This window comes from Phacochoerus africanus, chromosome 1, assembly GCF_016906955.1.
Source record: "Phacochoerus africanus isolate WHEZ1 chromosome 1, ROS_Pafr_v1, whole genome shotgun sequence".
In the NCBI taxonomy this organism is placed as follows: Eukaryota; Metazoa; Chordata; class Mammalia; order Artiodactyla; family Suidae; genus Phacochoerus; species Phacochoerus africanus.
This window is the reverse complement of record NC_062544.1, coordinates 207,125,883-207,151,174: the sequence shown is the minus strand read 5'-3', so window position 1 is coordinate 207,151,174 and position 25,292 is coordinate 207,125,883. Positions and strand designations below refer to the sequence as shown.

The 25,292-nt window shown below is 38.5% G+C and overlaps 1 protein-coding gene across 1 annotated transcript in view; it reads right to left on the bottom strand.

Annotated features, from left to right (window-relative positions):
* TPRG1 (tumor protein p63 regulated 1) overlaps positions 1-25,292 on the bottom strand; it is a 139,015-nt gene that overhangs the window by 58,713 nt on the left and 55,010 nt on the right. The window contains exon 4 of the mRNA XM_047788648.1: positions 16,928-17,104. Within this exon, the coding sequence (XP_047644604.1) occupies positions 16,928-17,104 (177 nt within the window). The remainder of the gene's footprint in view (positions 1-16,927; positions 17,105-25,292) is intronic.

The window sequence follows — 25,292 nt, the reverse complement described above, 5'->3', positions numbered from 1 at the left end:
TCTGCCAAGTGTCCCCCAGTCTCCATGTCATTCCTCCAGATGGAGTCTCCAAAACAGACCCTCCTATTGCCTGGGGGCCCAGTCCAATGCATTAAGCCTCTTCTCACTTGTATTTAAGCTGGTAGACATGGGTAAGGTCTCCTCTCTCTGAGGTGATCTATGTCAGTGGAGCCCCTCATGAAAAGGCATTAAAGTGTTAAAAACAAGAAATAATATATAGCTAGCTGGTGATTAAGAAATGATTCAGAAAATCATGTGGAAAGTTACAGCATATGACCTTGATGCCACATGCTATGGAGAATGTATGTTTAAGATGAGTCTTAATAGAATATTAAGAGTGATAGTCTTTTTACTTGTGCTTTTACTTACGCTTTGTTTTTTGCTGTGTTTCTGTGTTTTGTTCTGTGTTCTTTAAAAAACGAAATGAAACACTGACGATGTTAACTGGGGAATTTCCAAAGACAGAAACTTTGATTCCCCCTCCCCAAAAAGTTATAAGGTTTAATTGCTGAACCCTAATGGTCTCATTTAATGAAAATGGAAATCAAAAACATAAAAGGATTCTCCCCAAAGAGAGACTAGAAAAGCTAAATGGATGGGGCCTAAAAAACTAACATTCAGACCTTGATTACAGGCAGCAAGAGAAAAGTCAACAGTGTTTGCTGTCTGAACGATTCAAATTCCCAGACTCTGTTTGGATTCCAGAAAGAATCAGGCTCTTTTCGCAGAGAACTGATTTTCTCTCTTTAGAGCCACATCTCTGACTTGGATTCCATTTGTGCTTCAGAAGCCTTCCCTTATGATGCTAAAGACCAGAAACATTTCCTCCAAAGAAATACCAGTGCCTCTGACACTGATGGTTGTCTTGTTATTCAGAGGAACAGAGTTTTAGAGAACCTCAAACTAGATGCCCTCTCACCAAGTGTATAGTGAGTGCAGTGTAAGTTTTGGGGTGAATCTCAAACATTTCCCAGCAGGGATGGGATCCTGCCCTCTGCAGGAATTCCTGGGCAACAACTTCCTAAGGAGGTATTTCTCGTTTAAATACAACCTCCTGGCAACCAAATATTTATCTAGAAGAAATTGGGAGTGGCCCTGTCCAATCAGGCACCTGGGTTCAGTCCATTACTCAAAAATAACAGTATTGTGGCATTTGGGGACGCCTCCTCTCACAGGTTTGCCAAGAAATAGCTCCGCAAAACCCCACCATCCACCCATCCTTGTCAACACGTCTGCCAGGGCACTATGAGTGAGTGGATAGCACCGCACCCAAGATCAAATCTAGGGCATTCTTGGCACAGATTCCCAAAGGCAAAGTCAAGAGCAAGTGTGACAAAATCCTTGCCTGCTTCTCAGTTCATCACAGTATGTGACATAAGTGGATACTTGCTGAGGATGCTGGGTCCATAAACCCCATGGCAATTCTGTTTTCAGACTTTATTTCCATCCAAGCAAATCTCAAGTGACCTTCTCCATTGGAGTCTAAGGCCATTAATTAGTGTTGCCCACAAGAGAATGATACTCATATTTTCACTTACGACTTCTCCTTTCTATACCTAGGTCAAGCATCCCATCCATCAGGACTGACTCAAATACCTGATCAAAATATCCTCAGTGCCCCAGTCCATCCCACATACCACTACCTGTTCTGATCATGGATTCACTATTCACTGAGTACGTGGTGATGTGCCTGCCACATACTGATGTCAGACTACAAGCTGCAGGGACACAAAGATGCATAAAACATCTCTGCAGTGAAATCTTTGTGACTCCCCCTGGCCAATCAAAATATATACAATATCCTCATTCTGTCATTTAACACTGTCTGTAACAAACTCTCCATTTTCCGTCCTCTCTCCCATCAAAGAGATTGGTCCTGGTTTCTGAAACAAAGTTTTACACTTTTGTATTATCACATCTTTTTTTTTTTAAGGGCTGCACTTGTGGCATATGGAAGTTCCCAGACTAGGGGTTGAATCAGAGTTGAAGCTGCTGTTCTACATACCACAGACATAGAAACACGGGATCCAGGCTGTGTCTGAGACCTACATCACAGCTCATGGCAACACTGCATCTTTAACCCACTGATCGGAGCCAAGGATTGAATCCGAGTCCTCACAGATATTAGTAGGGTTTATTACCACTGAGCCACAACAGGAACTTCTGTATCATCACGTCTTTTGATAAGCCTCTTCCCTCAGCGTATAAGTGATGTTATTCTTTTCTATCACAATTCATCAATCTGTCTCTTTAACAATTCTCACCCTCAAAAAGATAATCGCCTCATCTCTGCTCCCAAAATGCACTGCTCCCATCTTTCAATTTAGGGTTTGTGTTGTTATGAGTTTTGTGAAAATTGCTTTCTATACATTTACTCTCCCTGTTCCCAAATAGATCTCAGGCTATTTGAGGGCAAGGCCAATATATAATTCATCTCTCCCTACAGAGATATTAAACCATTGTCCTCTATTTGTTGAATTACCATATTAAAACTATTATAACTAAAGCTTGTTTCCAGGATCTAGGAGTAGCAATATTGAACTCACCATGAAGGAGAATAAAATGCAAGGGAAACACACAAAGGCTGTAACTATATGAAATAGTTGAAACAACTTCTTAACTAAAAAATCAAATATCATTAATTACCTAATGTTCATAATTATAAGTTAGGTCTTCTGATGGAGCAAGCTTCCTCTGCCTGCTGTCCCATCATCGAATGGTAAATATATATATATAATATATATATAAGCCTAGGTGTTTCAGGTGGCCATGCATTGGGTTTAAGGTCACTTCTCTATGCATACCTGTAGAGTCACCCCTTCTTATATGCCTCCTGTGTGGTCTGAATTGGGGGATACCATTTTGTTCCTAGGAACATTTGAGAATGGGGGATGCCTACAGCATGTAGAAGTTCATGCTCAGCCAGGGAACGAACCCACACCACAGCAGGAACAGGCCAAGCCATTGTAGTGACAGTGTCAGATCCTTAACCTATGGAGCCACAAGAGAACACCCCTAGCAGCATTTTTACAAGTGCTTCTCCGGCTTTCAGAAATAGACCATTGTCTCCCATTAACAGAGCTTAGCCTTTCTCAAATCAACTCCTCAAGTTCCCATTTCCATCAGAAAACAGGCTCCAGGTCTCCAGGCCTTGAGTTGAGTGAATGATTAGATTAGTATTCCTTTCCTGTGGAATTTACAGCACAGTACTGTAGTCCTAATTGCCCCACTCAATGACTCAGTAACTGTTCAGGGAATAGCTATCTATTAGCATTTGCAACACTTTAAAGGATATATCTTTTAAAGTACAGAATTATCTTCCTGATTTGAAAAGAAAGCAGGGCATATTGGAAAACAAAGAAGAAATTAATATGTTTGGAGCACCAGCTTGGCACTTCTGAATGTTCTCATTTAATCCTCACAACTTTAGGAGTTCCTGTTGTGGCTCAGTGGAAATAAACCTGACTAGTATCTGGAGGATGCAGGTTTGATCCCTGGCCTCGCTCAGTGGGTTAAGGATCTGGCATTGCTGTGAGCTGCAACACAGGTTGCAGACATGATTCAAGCCTGGTGTTGCTCTGGCCTTGGTGCAGGCCGGCAGCTGTAGCTCTGATTCGACCCCTAGCCTGGGGACTTCCATATGCACCAGGAGTGGCCCTAACAAATAGAAATAATAATAATAATCCTCACAACTTTATAGGATGGATATTATTAACCCCAAACTATGAACTAGATGACTGGGTATAGAGAGGTTGGACTAAGAGAAGAGCAGGGGGTAAAAAAGAGGAGGAAGAAGAGAATATGTCATTCAAAGCTAGGGAAAAAAATGTATCAAACACCAGATCTGGCCTATTTTCTTCCACTGATTCCATCTTTCCCTGGGGTCTGCAAAATAAATGCACAAAAGTTCAAGTTCTGCCGTCAATATTAAACTTTCCCAAAACAAAAACTGTCACTGGTCACAATATTCCTTGACTGCTGACAAGGAGTTCTTATTATTCTCATTTCATGGGAGCACCAGTGGGAAGAAGTTTATAAAATCATTGGCCCACAAGATGACAGAGACCTGAAAGATTATCTAATTTAACCTCTTTCATGTTACATGGAGGTAAAGTATGGCTCTGAGAAGGGAAACAACTTTCTCTCAAGAATGCACAGAATCTGGAAAGCAGAATCAGGAGAATTCAGATTTTCCTCTTCCCAACCCAGAAGAATTTCTAAGTGGTCACCTTCATCAGATTTGGATTAATAAAGATGTTCTTCAATATCAGAGTAAATGAGCTAAAAAGAGAGCACCCCAACCCCTACCCTGCCTCTCCAGGCCTACACCCATTCCATTCACCTCCCAATGCCCTGCTGCCTCCATTTCTTAACCTGAAACCCTTCTCAAGAACTGACATGAACTTTATAGATCTCTTAGTTTGGAGTAAAAGGTCATAGCATCAAAATGCATATCTGATTTTAATCCCCAATTCTGTTTCCATCATCACCATAAAGCCTTGTGTTTATATAATGTCTTTCTCCAAGAAGCCCAAGGAGATTTACGAACATTATCTCATTCCACAGTAAGTAATTATCCTAAGACATAAGTGGGCAATTTTATTCATTTTATATACTGAATCAGACCCATTCCTCAGCAGTTCCAGAAACGGCCCTACAGTTTAGAGCAAGGGCTTTCAAACTAGTTCTTACTATGAACCCCTTCACCCTCCAGTGAATGCCAGTGTAAGTGAAAGGTAGATACAGGAAAAATTACTCTAACTCTCCCAAATGTTGCAGCTTAGGGACATCTAAATACAAAACCCATCTTCCTGTCAGTGTCCTCGGGCCCTTCATGTTTACCAAGCCATGCTGGAGAGCCAGAGGTACCCGGGGTCTCTCCCTCCCTTACACAAACCCCATTGCTCTCCCTGGAACACTCTCCATAACCTTCACCTACTCATTAACTCATATTCTTACTCATTCTTCCAACCCCAGTTCTAGAATCCCTTCCTCAGAGAAAACTCCCTCATCTTCACTTTCCCATTTAGGTCTTAATCTTGTAATAAATGCTCTGATATCATTTCCACAGCAGGCTACTTCTCCAATGGCCTCCAGCAATGTCTGCTTTCTGATATGCCATGCCCTTATGTGATGGCCACCCCTTGAGTGTGAGCTGGATTTATTGACTTGCCTCCAGTGAATAGAATATGGCAGAGGTGATGAGCTGTCCCTTCCAAGATCAGATTATCTGAAGACTGTGACTTCTATCTTGTTCAATCTCCCTTGTTCCCTCTCACTCCCTCCCTTGTTCCCTGTAAGGGAAGCCAGGAGTCATATTGTCAGTAGCCTTAGGGAAATGCTTCTATGGCAGGAACCAATATCTCTGGCCATCCACCAGTGAGGACCTGAGCCTGTCAACAGCAATGTGAACTTTAGCTTAAGATGCCATGTCCCCAGGGACCTGAACCAGAGGACCTGGCTAAGACACACCTATATTCCTGACCCAGAAACAAAAAATAATAATACATGATTTTTAGTTTATGCTACCAAGTTTTGAGGTAAGTATTTACACAGCAATGGATAATTTACACACCCCAGCCTGTATCTCTTCTTCAAAGCACTGCCACTGGTGTAATTCTATACTTATTAATGATCTGACTATGCCCTTGACTGAGAACTCCATGAGGGCAGAAACTCTCTCTTTAGCTCAATGACATCACAACACCCAGCCCAGTACCTGGAAATGGAAAGTTCTCAGTAAAAGTCAGTGGCGCCAATAGTTTATCCCAACCATGGAATTTTCCCATAGCCAAGCATGCACCCCAAATAATAAGCATCATAAATAAAGAGCATTTTCCACTTGTAGTCTCAGGGTTCCTTCTCTGCCTTCCCATCACATATGAAGAACACCCAATTCAGTCATCACGTGCCAGTGCCAAGGGTTCTACTAAGCCAAGTCTTCTCACACCCATGCCTTCCTTTTCTCATCCACTGGCCCAGTTCAGGTCATTATAATCCCCACCTTGACCCTCAAAGAATCTCAGAATCTCTGCCTTAGCTGACCCCATTCTCCCATTTCTGTTTCCTCCAAACTGTCTCTTCCATCATCACCACTCCTATCTTCCTGAAGCAAAATGCCAATTGTTTTAGGCTCCTCTCTGTGCCAACCTTCTACATCTCAGATCCTAAGATGACTAAAACCCAAATATCTCATACATTATCCAAAGTCATTCAAAAACTTCCACCAGACTTTCTCAACAGCTGGGACCCAGCCCCTAAGGAGACCCAGCATGGTCTCAATAGTTAGCCATCTGTTTGTTGTGCCCGGAAGTCCTACTCCTCACTAGCTCTCTGCCCAAATCCTGCTCATCCTATAAAGACCCCCTCAGATTCTACCTCCCCTCTAAGACCTTCCCATGTCTCCAAGGAGAAATTTTCTCTCCCTCTCCTGCACCCATGGCACTGCTGACTTTCTCCCGAAGCACTAATCAAAGCCTAGTTAAAGTGTCAGTGCGTATGTGTCTGCCTTCCCAGGAGACTGTAAACATCCTGGGAGCAGAGTCCAGGTCTCATCACTGTCATCATCATGCTTGCCACGTGGCCACAGCTCAGGAAATTCTCCCTGAATGTAATCGAATTACTACTTGGAAAAAACATACTTTTAGGGAGCCACTTTTTATTTTCGACATGCTGTTGGGAGGGCAGATTATTAAATAAGTAGGGTTTTTTTTCAGGTTTTTTTTTTTTTTTTTTAAGCAAAGAGACCACAAATCACCTTTGAAGCCAAGAAAAAGATATGATTGGAGGGAAATGAATTGCAACCTTTAATCTTCCACTGAGTTTGGAAAAACAACAAAATGCCAGCTTTCAACCAGATCATTTCTTTTTAATTAAAAGTTAGCTGGATTCTTTTGGAGCACTCAGTTTTCTGGTCAAGTCAACAAAAAGTAACCAAGGCCATCCACACCCCCTCCCCTGCCCTTCCACCCCCACCTCTGGAGTTAGGCAACCCTTAGGAGCGGCAAACATTTGAGCTGTTTGCTCCGTGCTCATAATTAGATTGTCTAGACAGGAGATGTTGCTGGAGCAATAGGAAAATATTTTACAAGGTGTTCCGCAGAACCACACTTATAACAGTGATTAGGACCCACTGACAGACGCGAAGCCAGCAGAATTGGCCTGGACCATGAGCCGGTTTCACCCAGAGCAGAGCAAAGCAGAGCAAAGCAGAGCAGAGGCCCTTTGAAGCTCTTGTCTGAGAAGGAGATGCCAAATCAGAACTATAGGGGCACAGAGCAGCTCACTGGCCTTTGGATCCAAGGGAGCAAGGATTAGGTAGTGGAGTAATGTCTGAGATGCCCTCCCTTCTCATGCCTTCCTCCCGCTGATAATAATTCAACAGGGGGCAGCTCCTAGGTCCTGCATTTACCAGCATCTCTACAGATAGGATGAGGGGTGACCCCCTCCAGCAGTTTCCAAGCCTCACTCCTGCAACATTTCCTATCCCTCAGATTTTGTAGAAGACACATTTAAACAGTACAGAGAGAGAAACATATAATACCTGTTCTTGCAGGAAGGTATTTCTTGACCTGACCTTCCTGCTTAGGTTTTGTTAGCACATGAGTGTGAAGCAACATTATTTTCCAGCAGAAAACCTCTTTTTTTCCACAGGAGTAATTGATTAGGTAAAATCATTCAGTCCTCTAAGATGATTTATTTTGGTAAAATTGATACATCAATGGAGCACTACAAAAGCACAGGGTTTCAAGACCAAAAAAAAAAAAAAAAAAAAAGCAAAAAATATTTTAGAGGTTTAGGTATAAATAAGAAATTTGGAACTAACAAATACACACTGCCATATATAAAATAGATAACCAGCAAGGACCTGCTGTATAGCACAAGAAAATCTACTCAATATTCTATAATAACCTATAAGGGAAAAGAATCTGAAAAAGAATAGACAGAGGTATAGGTACAGTTATATTAATCATTTTGCTATATACCTGAAATTAACATAACATTATAAATCAACTAAACTTCAATTTTAAAAATTTAGAAATTTTATAAATGAGGAAACTAAAATTAACAAGGAGGAGACTTTCCTAATCAAGAAAGTGATTCCGTATGCAAATCCCTGAACCCTTAACAAGGGCCTTTCTCAAAAACCTATTATAGAAGCTTACATCCTTCAAGAGCTTAACATATTTTTCTAAGCATTTTATAGGCATTATTTCATTTAATCCCCAATACTATAGATACTATTACCCTCTCCAGTTTACAAATGAAGAGGCTGGGGCATAGACTGTTGTGTGCCTTGCTCAAGGTCACCCAGAAGCACACCTCAAACTGGCTCCCAGGCGGCCTGACTTCAGGACCTGCTCTCTAAGCTCTAGACCATCTACACTCTACCTCCTCATTATAGACTGCAGATGGGACAGAGGTCACAAAATGGGGCCTGTTTAACCTCAAAAATCCCAATACATTTGAGGACAGATAGGAATTAGGTACACAACAAAAGGAGTTGACATCAGAGGAGCTCATGATTCAGATCCCACCATTATTTATCTACATGATTATACACAAGTGAATTGACCAGTCAGTTTCCTCATCATTATTTCTTGTGGATATATTTTTTAAAAATTGGGAGCATTAACAAATGAATATGGATTTTTAGAACTCTTTAAGGAACAAATCATTTTAGCACCTTACAATTTAAAAAACACTCTCATACCTATCACTTAAATGGGCTATATTTAATGAGCTAGGCTTGACACGAATTTTTATCATTGACATTTTATAGATTGGAAATTGAGAGCCCAGGAATTAAAGTGAATTGTCCAAATTGAAACAGTAAGAAAATTGATGTGGTTAAGATTAGTCAAAGCTTTAAATTTATGGTTAATCTTAGAAACTGAGTCTTCCTCTCTTTCCTCTACTTTTCAGGAGATTATATATATAATAGGATTATAAAAATTAAATTTTAAATTAAGATGTGGGAATGAATCCAATTATGATAGAAATAAGATTTGGGGTTTTGATCTTGAATAAGGAACAATTACCAAATCTGTGTGTTAGCAACTAGTTAAACCAGTTACCTTGTAGGATAAACCAGACCTTTTATCATTTCCTGATTTTTGTGTCTGGTGAATGTTTTAATCCAAGAGAATCTTCCTTCATCTCAGAAATAAATGATCCATAGTCTGTAGCTTTCTCTTGTCCATCACCCTCTCACTGCACATTAAGCCAAAGGCAAAAGAGTGAATAAAACAAAACAACACTGTTTTGTAAGCACCCATATGTGGAATATGCTGGCACATGTTCTCCTAAGTTCCAATAGTCCTATTCCTAGAAAAGAAGCAGAAGCTACATTAACAGGAGAGGCTATCTTCTCCCAGAGAGACAGAGAGGAGGAAAGGAAAGGAGAGAGGATGAAAAAAACAGAGGCAAGATCATAGAGAAAGAGGAGAGGAAAGGGAAGGAAAAGGAAGGAACAGGAGGGGAGAAGGGAGAGTGAAGGGAGAGAGAAAAAAGGAATAAAATATTATTTATTAAAAGAACACTGGACAGGAAGTTGGAAGAATTGATACTGAAATCCAACTCTTATTCTAAATAGCTGATGGTACCTGAATCTCCGGACCTCTCTTGGTATCACTTTTTTCATTTCTAAAATATAGTCAATCCATGGTATTTATTCTTGGTTTTGAAGATCAAATGGCACAGAAGATGTTAAAGCTCCTGGTAAACAGTGTCAGCATGACCACCTAAGGCCAGCAGGTGCTAATATTGTCATTGTGTTTTCTTTTAGCAAGGGAATTGCTCACTCTCTTCAGTCTTTCCCCTGAGTCAATTTATGACTATTTAGCAGCTGATTTTCCCTTGCCTCTTCCTCCTTTTGCTGCCTGCTGCCGCCTGACCTCTTACTTATAATGGTGACTTAATGCCCAACCAAGCAAGGCCAATTGACTTGGAAATAAAGATAACAATCAAATTAATCTATTTAGTTCCATGTTAACAAAATCTTTTATCTGAGAGAAAATCAGAACTTGTTAACACCTGATATCTAGAAGGCATATTACAAAGGCTTTCAAGGCATCTAATTAGAGTTGTACAATAAGACTATTAATGAAACAGAATGACAATATGAATGACCTTTTGATAGATGAGGAAACAAAATTAACGGTTGTAAAATTGGGACCAAAATCCGGGGCTCTCCCCCTAGTCCAGAACTTGACTATGGAAGTTTGCTAAAAAAATTGAGCGGAACTTTAAAAACCACCCCTTCATCATGTTTCTAACCCCAGGGGCCCAGAAAAGGCCCTTTAATTTTTAACAGCATGCTAGATGCTGGTACAGGCTTTCTTACTCTAGCCCCAGAATGAAAAACTAAATAAAGCCATACGAGTTAATTAAAAGGACTGAAATTATATCAATTCTCTGCAGTAATAATTGCATGCCTCATGGGAAATAAAATCAAATATGCCATAAAAATGAAATTTGTCTGGTAAAACTAATGAAAGAAGGGAAGTGAAAGACAATAGAATGTAAGAATAGTACAAATATGCAGATTTCTTATGCTTCACTGGAGGTTTAATATATACTACTGAAGATGTCACATCAAGTGGAAGCTTATTATCTAAATAAACAACCATTGATATAGCTGATAATGATACTTATAAAAAATTTAAAGTGAATGATATGGAAGTATAAAAAGAAGATTAAAAAGGGAGTTGTTAACATAAATGAGTTTATATTAGAGAGTAAATAGATAATAATAATAATTACAATAATTGTCACTGCTGTGGTTTGATCCCTGGCCCAGGAACTTCTGCATGCCAGAGAAAGAAAGGAACAAACAAACAAACAAAGAAACAAACAAAGAAACAAAGAAACAAAGAAAGAAAGAAAGAGAAATAGGAGTAATTTAAAAAAATTAATTACCTTCTCTCAGTCTATGACAGATCAAAATTTAATTAATAAATTTATCCAAAAATTTAATTAATAAATAATTGGAAAAGACAGAGAAAATATAAATAACATAATGATAATGGATCTACGTATCATTTATCAAATATGATACAAAGAAAGCAGAGACTTCACCACATCCAAGTATATATGAAATGTTCATACAAATTAAGTATTGAAATGTAAATATATTCAGTAAATGGCAAAGAGTAGAAATAGTAGAGACAACTTTCTCTAAACACAATGTAATAAAACTAGAAATTAATAATATAACTCAAGGGAGTAGGCACACTATAGTCAAGCTTCTGAAAAGCAAGCATAAAGATAACATTTGAAAGCAGCTAGAGAATATACAGAGGAATAACACTTCAAATGACTATGAACTTTTCTTCAGAAATTATGGAGACCAGATGACAGTGGAACAACACATTGTGAATGCTAAAAGAAAAAAAGTCAAGTCAGAATTCTCTAACTAGAGAAAACATTCTTCAAGAATGAAAGCTAAATAAATGTCACCTCCCCCCAAAAAAAAGAAAATAAGAAATTTATCCCAGCATATTACACTGCAAAGTGCTGTGTATTTGGAAAATGACATCAAAGAGAAACCTGACTCTTCTAGAACAAACAAAGAACATCAGAGATGAAAACATGTGCTTAAATATGAGACATTTTATATCCTGCTTTCTTTGAAATACATATGATTTCTTAAAGCAAAATTTATAACATTATCTTGTGGGGTTTAAAATGCACTTGAAAGTAATACATGTGACAAACTACAAAAGAAAAGGCAGTGAGGAAGGGATGTAAATGGACCTCTATGTATATGTGTACATATATATATTTATATATATTTATATGTATATAAATTTCTGAGTATTATGTTTTGACATCTGACTGAGAAGAGATGCCTCCCTTAGGGGTAGCCCACTCTTAGAGAGAGTGATGGCCCAACCCATGGACCTTGATATGCAAATTAAACAATCCAGAGGCAAACCTTCTCTATCTGGCCCATACTTCTCATTAGGCAATATTCCTCCTCCTTGGCTCAAGGACAAGTACTAGACAATGAAGAACTACCTATAGCTTAAAGCCTACAAAAAGTTTTCAAACTAGCCAATCCTAAACTCTTTACCCTGCCCTGCCTTGCCTTTCCAGTAGAAACTCCAATAAAGGCCCTGGCCTAATTTCTCCCCTAGCTCCTGCCCCTTCTGCCTCTTGACAGATACTATGTCTTTTTCTATGGCCCTGTATGACACCTTCTTTGGAATTTGTTGAGTATAACAAACTTTATCCTTCCAAGCCTATTCTTTTTCCTCCTGTGACCACACTGACTGTATAGTGCCATTTCCAATGTGTACATTTTTAGAACAATATGTTTACAAGGTTTTTATGTTTTAAGTGTAGTATTATAATAGCAACCGAGTACACTGTGAAAAGTTAAATATTTATATTCCTAGAGCAGCAGTTCTCAATCCAGTGATTTTTGCCCTGAGGGCACATTTGGTAATGTCTGGGGACATTTCTGATTTTCATAACACAGAGACAGGATGCTACTGGCACCTAGTGGGTAGAGGCTAGGGTTGCTGCTAAACATCCAACAAAGTAAAAAACAGCTTCCCACACCAAAAAATGGTCCTTATCAAAATGTAAATAGATTGAGAAACTCTGTCTAAAGCAACTACAATATTATATAAAATGTTATAACTAAAAAGCCTAAATACGTGTGTATATCCATATATATACTTATATGCATACATATGTAATACACATATATATTTAAGAGGAATATTTAAATACTTAAAATAATTTAAATATTTAAAGAGAGGGTTAAAAAGGGGGAAAAGGAATAAAAAATACAAGGGGGGAATGGAAAACAAATAAAAGGTAGCTGTCTTGACTTCAATCATATCAAAATTACATAAAATGTGAAGGGACTAAATACTCCAATTAAAAGGCAGAGATTAACAAAACAGATTAAAAGTATGACTCAGTTGTGTGATCTCTACAGATAATGCACTTTTAATACAAAGATAACAAATGGATGAAAAATGTACTATGCAAAAATAAGTACAAAATCGATAGAGCAGCTATAATAATATGAGATATAAAGTAGGCTTTTAGACTTATGATATTTGCAGAGATAAAATAACATTTCACAATGAAAAAAGGCTTGATTCATCAAGAGAAAACATACTAATCAAGAATGTGTATGCATCTAACATACTTTCAAAATACATGAAGCAAAAAATAATAAAATTAAAGAGAAAAGAGAAAATCCCACAATGACAACAAATTCTAACATTCCCCTCTCAGTAACTGATAAAAAAATCTAGACAGAAATTAGTAATAACATAAATAATTTAAATGCTATCAAATACATTGAACAAATTGATAGCTATAGAAAATTACACAAAAATTATTTTCAATGCACATAATAAACTCAAAAGATATATTATAATTCAGTCAATAAAACAAGTCTTAATATATTTACAAGGATTAAAGTCAGAGACAATAGGTTTTCTAAATTAAAATTCAGTAATATTAAAATATCTAGGAAAAATCAAAATATTTGGAAATGTGCCAATGCAACTTCTAAAGTACCTATGGGTCAAAAAAAAAGTTAAAAAAATTAGAAAATATTTCTGAGGAAAGATTGCAAAACATACAAAAATCTGCAAGATGTTGTGAAAGCAGCACTTAGAAGGATATCATAGGTTTAAATTCCCACATTAGAAAGGAAGAAAGGTCTAAAATCAATGCCCTTGGGTTGCAAACTAAAAAGTTTTAAAAAGAAAAACAGAAGCAAAAGAAATAAAGAAGGAGAAAAAAATGAAGAGTAGAAATCAACCAGATAGAAATCAGACAATTGTGAAAATTGGCAAAGTGAAAAGCGTGCCCTTGTTAAAACCAACAAAATTTATAGGTTCATCAACAGGAAAAAAAAAAAAAAAGAGAGAGAGAGAGAAAACATAGATCACAAAAATTAGAAAAGAAGACATTAAAGGAATAATAATGGAATATTAACTATGTATGCTTTCAAATAAAATAACTTAAAAAATAAATCTTGAAAAATCACAATTTACCAAACAACACAGAAAAAAATTATAACTCAATATTTATAAAATGAATTAACTTTATTATCTAAAACTATCCTACAAAGAAATTTCAGGACCAGAAAAATTCCCTTGTAAATTCTATCAAACATTCAAGGAAGAGATAACAGCATTTACACACAAAAGCCCTTAGAAAATAAAAGAAGGCAACACTTTCCCACTTGTTTTATGAGACCAGCTAACTCAAATACCTGGCAAAGATATTACAAAAGAATGAAAATAAAAAACTAATGTTCTCAAGAACATAGACAAAACTCCCTAATAAAAAATTAGCAAACTGAATTCAACAATGTATAGAAAGGACAATACTAAATGTGTTTATCTTAAGACTGAAAGATTGATTTAATATTTGAAAATCCTATTAACAAAAGGATTTTTTTAATTAGGCAAGCTGATGCAAAATAAATATGCATAGATAAATAATTTAAAAAGAAGATTAATAAGAGGGCCGTAAATCTGTCAGATATTAAAGTGTTATAAAATGTTATAGTAATTAAAACCCTTTTGTACTCTAATAAACAAGAAATGGAATGGATAATCCAGAAATAAACACAAATAAATATGTAAAATATAAACTGATAGAGAGGGAAAGATGGAGTATTGAATAAATGATGTTGAAAAAACTAGCCTGCCATCTGGATTAAAAACTAAAGCTGATTGCATATCATCTTCCTTATTTAAGGTAAATTCCAGATGTAACATAAATGTAAGGATTTTTAAAAATAAAATTACAAAACCCTAGAAGAAAATCTGAAAATCTGTTTTATAATTTCAGTGTAGAGAAAATCTTTCTCAAAAAGAAATAAACTAGAAGCCTTGAAAGAATAAACATCTGATAACCTAAAACTCAAAGACAGTAAAAAAAAAAGAATGAAAGAAAGAAAGAAAAAAAGAAAAAGAAAGAAAATAGCATTTTAAAGTTACAAAAGATATAACAAATGGGAAAAAATACTTGCATACATATGGCAGAAACATGATGTTCTTTGATATATAAAGAGCTCTTAAAAATCAATAAGAAAAATCAATATCTCAATAGAAAAAAATATGGACTATGTTCAAATAGGCATTATTTCATTTACATTTCATTTACTGAATTTGCATTACAGATACATTTGCATAGATAAGGATATTTATAGCAGCTTTGTTTGTGATAGAAAAGATAAAAATAAATAACTATGAATAAGGAGCTGGATAAATAGACTTGAAATGGTATAGGCTGCACTATTAAAAAGACTGAATTTAATCTATTATTATATATTAAAGTCCCAATGCATAACTTTGGGTAAAATAGCTTGAGGTAGGACATTTTATGACATGTGGACCCATCGAGTAAAATAATTTGTGAGAAATATATATATAAATATTAAAAAATATATAAACATACAGAAACAGTTTATTCTTATATATTTACAGATTATTTCTTTAAAAAAATGAAACTGTTTACTTGCTGACTATCAGCTATGGAGATAATTCTGAAGAACCAAGAGTCTGGGGTAGGAGACTGTATCCTGACAGTAATTTTTTTTTTTTGCCATGTTTAAATATGTTTACAATGTGCCTGTTATTGAAAAATCCACAAGTTCAAGACATTAGCGAACTAAATCAATCATTTCTAGCATCCATGAAAAAAGCAAATAAAAATGTATTTGACTTGATATGCTTTCTGTAAGGAAAATCAATCACTTGATTGACCTGTGGGGCTTTTTTTCTGTATTTTAGAAAGATTTTTAGTTCTTACTTTACTTCATATCAGACCCACTGTTGGTTATTTAAGGAATAACAACAATAAAGAGGTAGCTGCCCTCAAAGAGCTCACAGTAGTAGCTCACAGTCCCATGGGAAGAGTTCACATTCAGAGGTAGAGAAGAAGACTGTTGTCCTTCTGGCTTAGATTTAAAATGTTTAGAAAAGTCAATTCCTTTTGAGACCATAAGAATCTACTCAGTTCAGCAACTCTCTTCTACAGACCTCACCAGGTCTCTTGATAACCATCAACATCTCCAAGAGAGTTGACCAAGCTCTGCTAAGCTTCCAGGGAAGGTCCCCAAGAGACTTAAGAAGAGCTATTAGCTATCGTGGCTTCTGTCCATTAAGCTTTCCAGAATAATTTCAAATCCCAAAGGCATTACTTTTCTTCCTACCCCAAGTCCTTTTGTTTTGCTCTGCCTTCTGCTTGAAATATTCTTAAATTTTTGTACTTCTTTGACTAACTCCCACCCATGTCAAATATTGGCCCAAGTGCTTCTCCAAGAAAGCTTCTCTGATTTTTACCATACGAATTAGGTTGAGAACATTTCCTCCATGCCCCCACAGCTCTTTTCACTTTACTTGTAACCATTTGCTTGTCAGGTTCTCATATGAAAATACACATGTACTTAAAATTGTATCCCTGGTATCTGACACAGAGTAGAAACTCAAGGATTATTGGATGAATTAAACTACAGCGGCAGCATTCCCTTCATGGCTCAGTGGTTAATGAGCCCAGCTGGGAGTCATGAGGATGCAGGTTTAATCCCTGACCTTGTTCAGTGGGTTAGGGATCCAGCATTGCTGTGAGCTGTGGTATAGTTCTCAGATGCGGCTCAGATCCCCTGTTGCCGTGGCTGTGGTGTAGGCCGGCAGCTGTAGCTCTGATTTGACCCCTAGCCTGGAAACTTCCACTTGCTGTGGGTGTGGCCATAAAAGGAAAAATAAATAGATAAATAAATAAATAAATAAAGTAAACCAACCAACCAACCAACAAACTACAACTGCACTGTTCTCCCCTGCATTCTTTCAGCTTACAGGACTGAACTGACCATTGTGATTGCTTCCCTGCCTGGTTCACCCCCACTGTACCACTTTCCCAAGTCTAAGACATCAATACTCACTTGTCCAGTGACATCCCAGGGAAGGAAAACTTGCCCAAGCAGATGCGATAGACAGCACTCAGGGGAATCCGTTGCAACTGCACACAGCTGAGCATGATGAAGTCATATTTGCAGATCAAGAGAGTCTTGTCCGTGACCAGCAAGATCCTCTCCTTCTCATTGTTCCAGTGATCTATCCTGTAAAATCCAGAGAGAAGAAGAGTCAATGACATAATCTTTCCAAGTTGAAGATAATGGCATTTACTGACGCATTTCTACTAGAAGAAAATGAGGAGGTTTGATCACCTCAGAAGAAAGGGGAGCTGAAGAACGCCATCCCTTCTCTCCCATTCTGGTCCCGTGACCAAGGGGAGAGAGAGGTGGAAGATCACAGAGAAATGTTTTTACAACCACAGAGCTCAGAAATGATTGCCACTGACAGGATCCATTAGGGGAAGAGCAAGATTACATCATGTTGGCAGTAAACTGACCAGATGCTCCTCTACATCTCCTCCACTCTTTGGAAAACCCTCATGGAGCACATATTCCTCAAAGGACATCAAAAATATCTCTTTGTCTTAATTCAATATGGACAACTTACTAAGCACTGGTTTATGCTAATCTCCAAAGGTCACATTATTGATTGAATATAAAAAATGGAGACTTGAATATTAGTCACTGACCCTGCTCTAGCCATCACTATTTCAAGCTCATTCTATCATTTTCTTGTGGTAAGAATATAGCGAAACAAGTGAAGGAAATTCTTATGAGCCAGAGACAAAGCTGACACTAGGTAAGCGTTTATTGATTTGTTTCAGATTTGAGATCCTTTCAGGGTACACATGGAACATTCTGAGAGTTAAGAACCTCTAGAGACCAGGAAGGAATCAAAGAGGTGGCTTCTGGGTAAAAGAAAGTGAACATGGTCTGAAATTTCTCTCACCTACAGCACTTTTGCTGTCTGTCTGCTACAGCCTTTCCTATATAGCACTCTGTGACTTTTATTATGATTATTTCAGTACATGTTTTGTCTTCTCTAAGAGACTGAAAAAGGATGATTCTTGACTGATTCATATCTGAAGCCCCACTACACACAGTCAATATAATGCAAAGATAATATGGGTACCCTGCTCCCATCCATCATCACACAGCCACCACAATGCTATTCCTAAAATAAAAAGGCAATGATGTTACTCCCTTGTTCACTTTATTAAACAGCATCCTTTAGATTTCAGGGTTATTTTTAGATTTCAAATCCAAGTCACTTCACATGGACTACAAGTTCCTGATGGTCTGGGGTCTGACCATGGTCATCTTACAGCAGGCTGAGAAAACTCATTGTCCAAAGCATAGTTCAATTGCCTCATTGAAAGATTTCTTAAACTCCTTTATAAGCTTGTCCCCCTATTACACTCTCTCAAAGCATTCTGATCCTTTTTTCCTTTTCAGCACTTACCATGGTTTGTAAGAAGGAACAAGGCATGAAAGATTTAGCAACTGGCACCACAAATTAGAACAGATCCCCAAATGGAAAGGGTAGGACCATATCAGTGAATGCGGTCTTAGAATCACCCCTACATGTGTATGTGTGTGTGTGCACATGCATGCACTCCATGAGGGCAGAGACTTGCCTCTGGGGCTAGTTACTCTTTTCCTGTCAAATAGCATGCACTGAATAAATATCTATTGAGTAGCTCAATGAGGGCTGATCATAATCATTTTGAAGGCGTTTGGGCTGGATGAGTGTGGAGGTGAAAACTGCCAGCTCTACCAATGACTAACTCTGTAAGATTGGACATTGAGTCTGTCTGTAGTCCATGTTCCTTATCTGAGAAATGGAGACAGTACTTCTACTCATCTCCTAAGTTTGGGGAGAGGATGAAAGGACATGACTCTCAATCCGTGCTTTGTAATTTAGCTGTCATCATCATTGGCAGGGACCTAAGTGACTAAGTGACCTTGGGTAACCCCAAGGTATATGCCATTCATCAATGCAGTCTAAAGACAGACAGGCAAGATAATGTTAGGAGTTAAGTCAATTGGGGGAGGAACAAGAGGCGACATGGAGAGAAAAGGGGAGATGAAGGAGGAAGAAATAGGAAGAAACAGAAGAAGAAAAGATGAGATCATTGCATTATCATATGCCAACCAGGATGCATGTACAGTATCAGCTCTACATCTCCCAACAACCCTTTGAAGAAGGTCACATCTGCAGTCACTTGCTAGAAAATGCTAGTAGAACTAGTGATGTAGAGTCCGAGAGATCTGGTTTAAATCTTGCTTCTGTGATTTCCATCCACTCCAAAAATGCTGCAATACTCAACTTCTACTCCACTGAGAGAAGGAGAGAATTCTTGATAATCTGTTTAACATTCTCAGTCTTAGTCAGAAAGAGACAAGGATTGTGAAATGTTTTATCAGTTATCTACATAAACTTCTCTAAATAGATTGTATCTACTTAGCAGCAAGTTATAAGCTGCTGCCTAATAAACCAGATTTGTTTTTAGTCTAAAAAATCCTCAGATTTTGGTTGAATGGCTTTACTGAAAATGTCAGCACTCCATAATGAGATTTATTTTAAAAGGTAAAGGATGGATTCGAGGGGGGGGGGGAAGAAGATTCTTTTTAGGAACACAAAGTGCTCTGCTGTGACACAGACTCTGCATAATTTACATGTCGGGAAAGTCTGAATCCAAGTAAACACACAGGCTTATAAATAGTTTGGGGCCACCATCTCTAGCTCTTGGGTGGTATATTTATTCACTTAGACTTCAATCACACCTTTTTTTTCCCCCAAAGAACTCTTGGAGAAAACATCAAATTTTATATTTCTAATATTATTACAATTTTAGTTTGGTTGGCAATAATATTCAGAAGAAGTAGAGAAGTAGAAATAATAATAATGCATTGTATTTGTGCAGTTCATGGAGGTTCACAAAGCCCTTGACTAGCAATACTCTTATTAAATCCTCCTAACAATCCTTTGGACCAAATTCTATTACCCTCATTTTAGAGACAAGAAACTCAGCTCCAGAGATCCTTAAAATGACTTAGGTGCTCTTACACCTAGCAAGCCCTGAAACAAGTATGGAGACACCAATTCCAGATATAATGTAGGTTTTCTCCCTGGTACCCCTCACCTCCCAAGAGAGAACACTTCAGTGTGGTAGGCAAATGTAGTAAAACCCACCTATGGAAGGAGCCGATTTGGTCTATACCACTTCTGGAACGGTTCTCTCTGGGAAATCTCTCCCCCAAAACAACACCCATAACTGTCCCCTCCAGACTTTGACCTCTTCCAGTGCTCCCTATCTTAAGGAAGAACCCTCCTTCCATCCACTATGCAGGTGAGAGATTTAGGAGTCTTTCTGAACTCATCCTATTTCTTCACCTCACATGCTAAGTCCTAAACATTTTACTCCCCAGCATCTCTCAAAACCATCCACATCTCTCCATCTTTATTTTCACCATCTTAATCCAGTCTGCCAACATCTCCTGCCTGGACTATTGCAACCACCTTTTCATGGGCTTGGGTTACTAGCCACCTGGGCCTGATGGATCTGCATAAACTTTAGTTCCCTTCCAATCTTGTTGCCATACTGCAATGAGGTAGACCTTTAAAAAAAAAAAACACATCTGGCCTTTTACCCGCCTCCCCCTGCCCCCGACACATACCAACTCTGGCTTCAAACAGTTCAACAGTTCTCCAAGGCCCTTATGAGAAATGAAAAAAATTTCACCTGGTCTAAAAAGCTCTTCAGGGTCAGGTCCGACCTATGTCTTCAACTTCATTTCAGGCCAGGCCTCTGCACGCCCTTCTCCTTGATCTTCTTTCAGTTTCTTGGACTTACGATGCCCGTTCCTACTGAAGGGACTTTGCACATGCTGTTCCCTTTGCTGACCATGTTCTTCCTGATCTGCTGTACCTACTTAGCGCCTATAGCGCTGAGCTCAATTACTCCTTTCTGTGGCATTACACTTTTCCAGATCTCTGTGACCACTTCTCTTCCTTCTAATATAGATTTTAGAACAGCATATTTCTCCTTCACTGTACTTAGATGCAATTTTATAGTTACTTCTATGATTACCTAATTAATGTCAGTCTCCTACACTGTACACTTCACAGAGTCAGTTCTTTGCTTTGTGTCTCCCAGGCAATAGGTACCCAAAAAATGTTTCTGAAATGAATTAATGAAGAATTAATGAAGAATTAATCATCTCTGTGCAATGCAACCTACATGCTTTGCCTCATTCTGCTTGAAGAATCCTATCCTCGGGTTTACACATTGAAATATGCCCCCATAAAATAGCACATTTAAAAAAAAAATCAGTAACATTGGGATAATGTTCATGCCATAAAGTGAGACAAAGCAGGATACAAAATATTACCTTCAGTATAATTCCAATTTTGTAGAAACAACAAAGTACATAGATGAAAATGTTAATACTTATTTTTTCTGAGTGATGGGATTTCCAATGACTTTCACTTCTTCTCATGCTTTTTTTTTTAGCCAGAGTTTAATTTTTATGATAAACATTCTAGTTTTATGAGAAAAGAGATATTTTGAAATAAAAAATCACTATCCTTCAAGTTCCCAGCTTAAATGCTACCTATTTAATGGCACCTTCCCCTCACGTCCCTCACCTTCAAGTAGATGTCATCTCTTGCCTTTAAATACACAAAAGCCTTTATCAGTGCTTCCATTGTGGTCTTAGTCACAATTTTCTGTACTTGTCCTTCTGTTTCTCCCACATTTGATGAGAGGCCCTCTGGGGGTAAAGACAGCACCTGAGTCCTATCTGGGTCCATTACTGTGCCCAGCACAGAGCCAAAGGGAGAGCAAGGTCTTAGCAAATCAACAGAGTATGGAATAAAAAAATTAGAATAATAAGATTCATCTTCTCGGTTATGAGAGCCTGTCTTTCCTGGCAGACGATTTGCCACACCCTTCCACCACACATCCATTCATCCTCAGCTCTCCCTTCATCACCCTTTTGACAGGGAGGGGACCTAGACCTCCTCATGGAAACTGGGAACCTAGTTGCTCCAGGAGATTTGCAGTTTCCTGGGATTACAACAGTTTCGCCAGCAGAGGGCAACAGCGAACTAGCAATGACAGGCGGTACCCATCTGAGGAAGTTTCCAGGACCACCCCCTAACCCCCCAGTTACTCAAATCTTCCCAGATGCTTCCCAGTGGCCCTAGGCCTAACAATACTTTCAGTTGCTCTTTTCAGGCTGTGTCAAATCAATTTGTGGTTTGGAAATAATTTTTCTCCCCCAAATATTTTCTTCTATCATTCCCCAGGACACGTGCACACATGCATGCACACGTGTGTAGGCCGTACATGTGCGCATACCACTCAGTGAGATATCTTCCCTGATATTGAATAGAGTGGTTATACTTGATTTAAAAAGCAATCTTCTTTCCTGTGACCCTCTAGCTTCCTAGCACAACCCAGCCCTTGAAAGAAGAAGACAGTATATTGGCTAGCCAGGAATCAGCAACTCGGGAGGAAAACACTGAATCATTCATTCCACACATATTCCCTGAGCACCCACTGGGTTCCAGGCCCTAAAGAGAATCCAATTTGGGTTTGCTATTCAAACACAAACAGATGAAAAATGCATGGCACTGAAGCAAAGTAATTTCCCTCTCCCTGAGTTAAGTGAAGTCTTATAAAACCTTTAGCTAAATAACCCACATGCAATTCTTTCAATCATTTGGTTACTCTTTCCCTGGGCCTCTCCAATTTGTTTAAAATAGGGGACCCTCCAAGTAAACACAGCATTCTAATAAAAACCCGATGTCCATAAACCTTCCCTGTTCCTGTCCCCTGAATTGACTTCCTGTGGTTCGTGTTTTTCCCCACAACTCCATGCAGCCAGTCATGTATCAGGCCCTGTGAGAGCTACCAGGAGTCCTGAGAAAAGCATTCAGCTCTTAAGAGATACATAGTTCTCTGAGATATGGGATGAAATCACCCATGAAAGAGTCAATGTGGGGTAATAAGACTGGATAATGACAATACAAGTCCACAAGACCACAAACTCAGGTGACTGGATTCCCAACCCACTGTCCCCAGGGCTGAGGGAAAGAAGCCCCAGGCATCTATCCAATGCCCTTAAAGAAGACCCTCTTACTAGCTTTTCATTTCCTGCTATTTGGTGAAGGAAAAGCACAAGTCACAAAGAACGGACAATTCTTTGGAACACACACACACACACACACACACACAAACACACACACAAAAAAGACTCTCAGGAATATGTATTCATTTCTTCACTATGCCTTTAGCATGTACCAATATAGTACTAAATGTCCCCATAAAGTACGGGGAGGATAAACCTGGAAACAGTCATTTTTGAATCCACAAAGACTATTTTTTTTCCTGAGTAAGGGAATGCCTACCCTGAAGTATCATACTGCTCCAGCTGATTGCAGAAAATGCAAAGGTCAATTTTTCCCCTGGAAAAGAATGTCCATGAGAAGGCATCCATCATGCTTCATGAAATAGGAAGGAAGTCATCATGAGCAAAGCAAAGGAAACTCGGAGGAGCAGGAGCTCTAGCAGAAGGAGGAGTAAGGAGAAGCCACATCACATGCTGGAATAACCACGATTTCTTTGCAATGTGTGAATGTTTTCACATAGATGGTTATTATCCCCTACTTTACATGGGGAGGAAACAAGCCCCAGTCAAGTGACATGCTTCTAGTATGAACGGCAGGGTCAAGGGGAGAATCCAGGTCTTTGAGACCCCCACCTAGGCTAGGTACATTCCATCTAGCTGCTTCTCCCACTGTACTTTCCCCATGCAGTCAGGCAGTTGTGCTCTCCCTACCATAGTACCATAAGCAAGAGGCTATTTTAAAAGCTTACACAAAAGAGAAGACTCTGAGCACACTCCATCCTTCTCTCTTTCCCACAAAACCACTGAAGGGCTATTGAATAGCTCTAGTCCTCCAGGCACACCAGGCAGAAGGCAGGCACTAACAAGAGGTCCACCCCCTGAGGGGCTCTGTCCTCCCCTCCTCCCCCAAATTCACTTCAGGGGATTCACTTGATCAGAAGCCAGAGGAGCTGGCAGGAGAACAAGGACTAATTTTGAGGAGGCGGCAGAGAGGGAAGAACAGAGGGACAAAATGCAACAAAGGCTCACATCTCCCCACCTCCATTGTTTTGTTCTTTTAAATGGGAAAGATGTTTGCTTACTGTACTGTGTTAGTTACATCTCCTTGGGTACAGCAGACACAGCCCACATCAGGCGAGTCCAAGAAGAGATGTGTTATAAAAATACTCTGAGGAATCCCACAGAAATCCAAGAACAGGAACCATAGCGCAGTTGGGGTTTATGAAACCTGGAAAGTCACAAGGAATAAAATTTGCTCTCTCAGAGGCCGTCTCTTTCATGATGTCTGTGTATCCTTCTACACATCCCATATCTTTCCTCTTGACCGATGTGCTCCTTCTGCTTACTGCCAATGTTCATTCCCCTTGAATTCCACCTTGCCTGTAACCTTTGTTTCCTTAGTCTTGATTATCTATGAATTTTCAATCTGCTCTCAGAGCTAACTGGCCTCTGTAGCCCTATATGTCAGTTCAGACTCTCAAGATAGGGTGTTCTATTAGTCTAAATAATTCCTTTGAGTTGCCTTTTGGGGTCTCAAGTTGACTAATGGATTAGCTCCTCTTTGTCCAATCAGCTATGGCCAGAGGCTGAAGTTATATAGTAGAAAATAGAAATTGCCAGTGAGAAGCACTTTTATTCTTTTTCAGAATTGTTTCAACTTTTTGTCTTTCCATAAAAAATTTAGGATAGTCTTGTCTATACCTACAAAAATCTTGCTAAGTTGGAAAGGAATTATGTTAAACCTGTACATCAAATTTATGGAGAATTGACGTCTTTACTATATTGATTGTTCCAATCTATGAATGTAGCTTGTCTTTCCCTTCATTTAGATCTTCTTTGATGTCTTTCAGCAGCATTCTGTGAGTCCTATACACATTTGTTAAATATTTGCATTTAAATATTTTTTTCTTTTTTGAGTAATTACTATTGTTATTGTTTTCACTCATTTAATGCTAGTATATAGAAATGCAATTGATTTTTGTTACATTGAGCTTGTATTTTTGCAAACTTTCTAAACTCATCTATTAGTTCTGAGAATTTTTTGTTAGATTCCTTGGCATTTTCTTCATAGATTGCCATGTCATCTGCAATTAGTGACAGTTTTCATTTCTTTCTGATTGACCTGTATTCCTTTTATTTCCTTTTCTTGTCTTATTATTCTGGCTAGAATTTCTAGGACCATGTTGAATATTGGTACTGACAGTGGACACATGCTTTGCTCTCAGTCTTAGGGGGAAAAAATTATCTTTTCCCA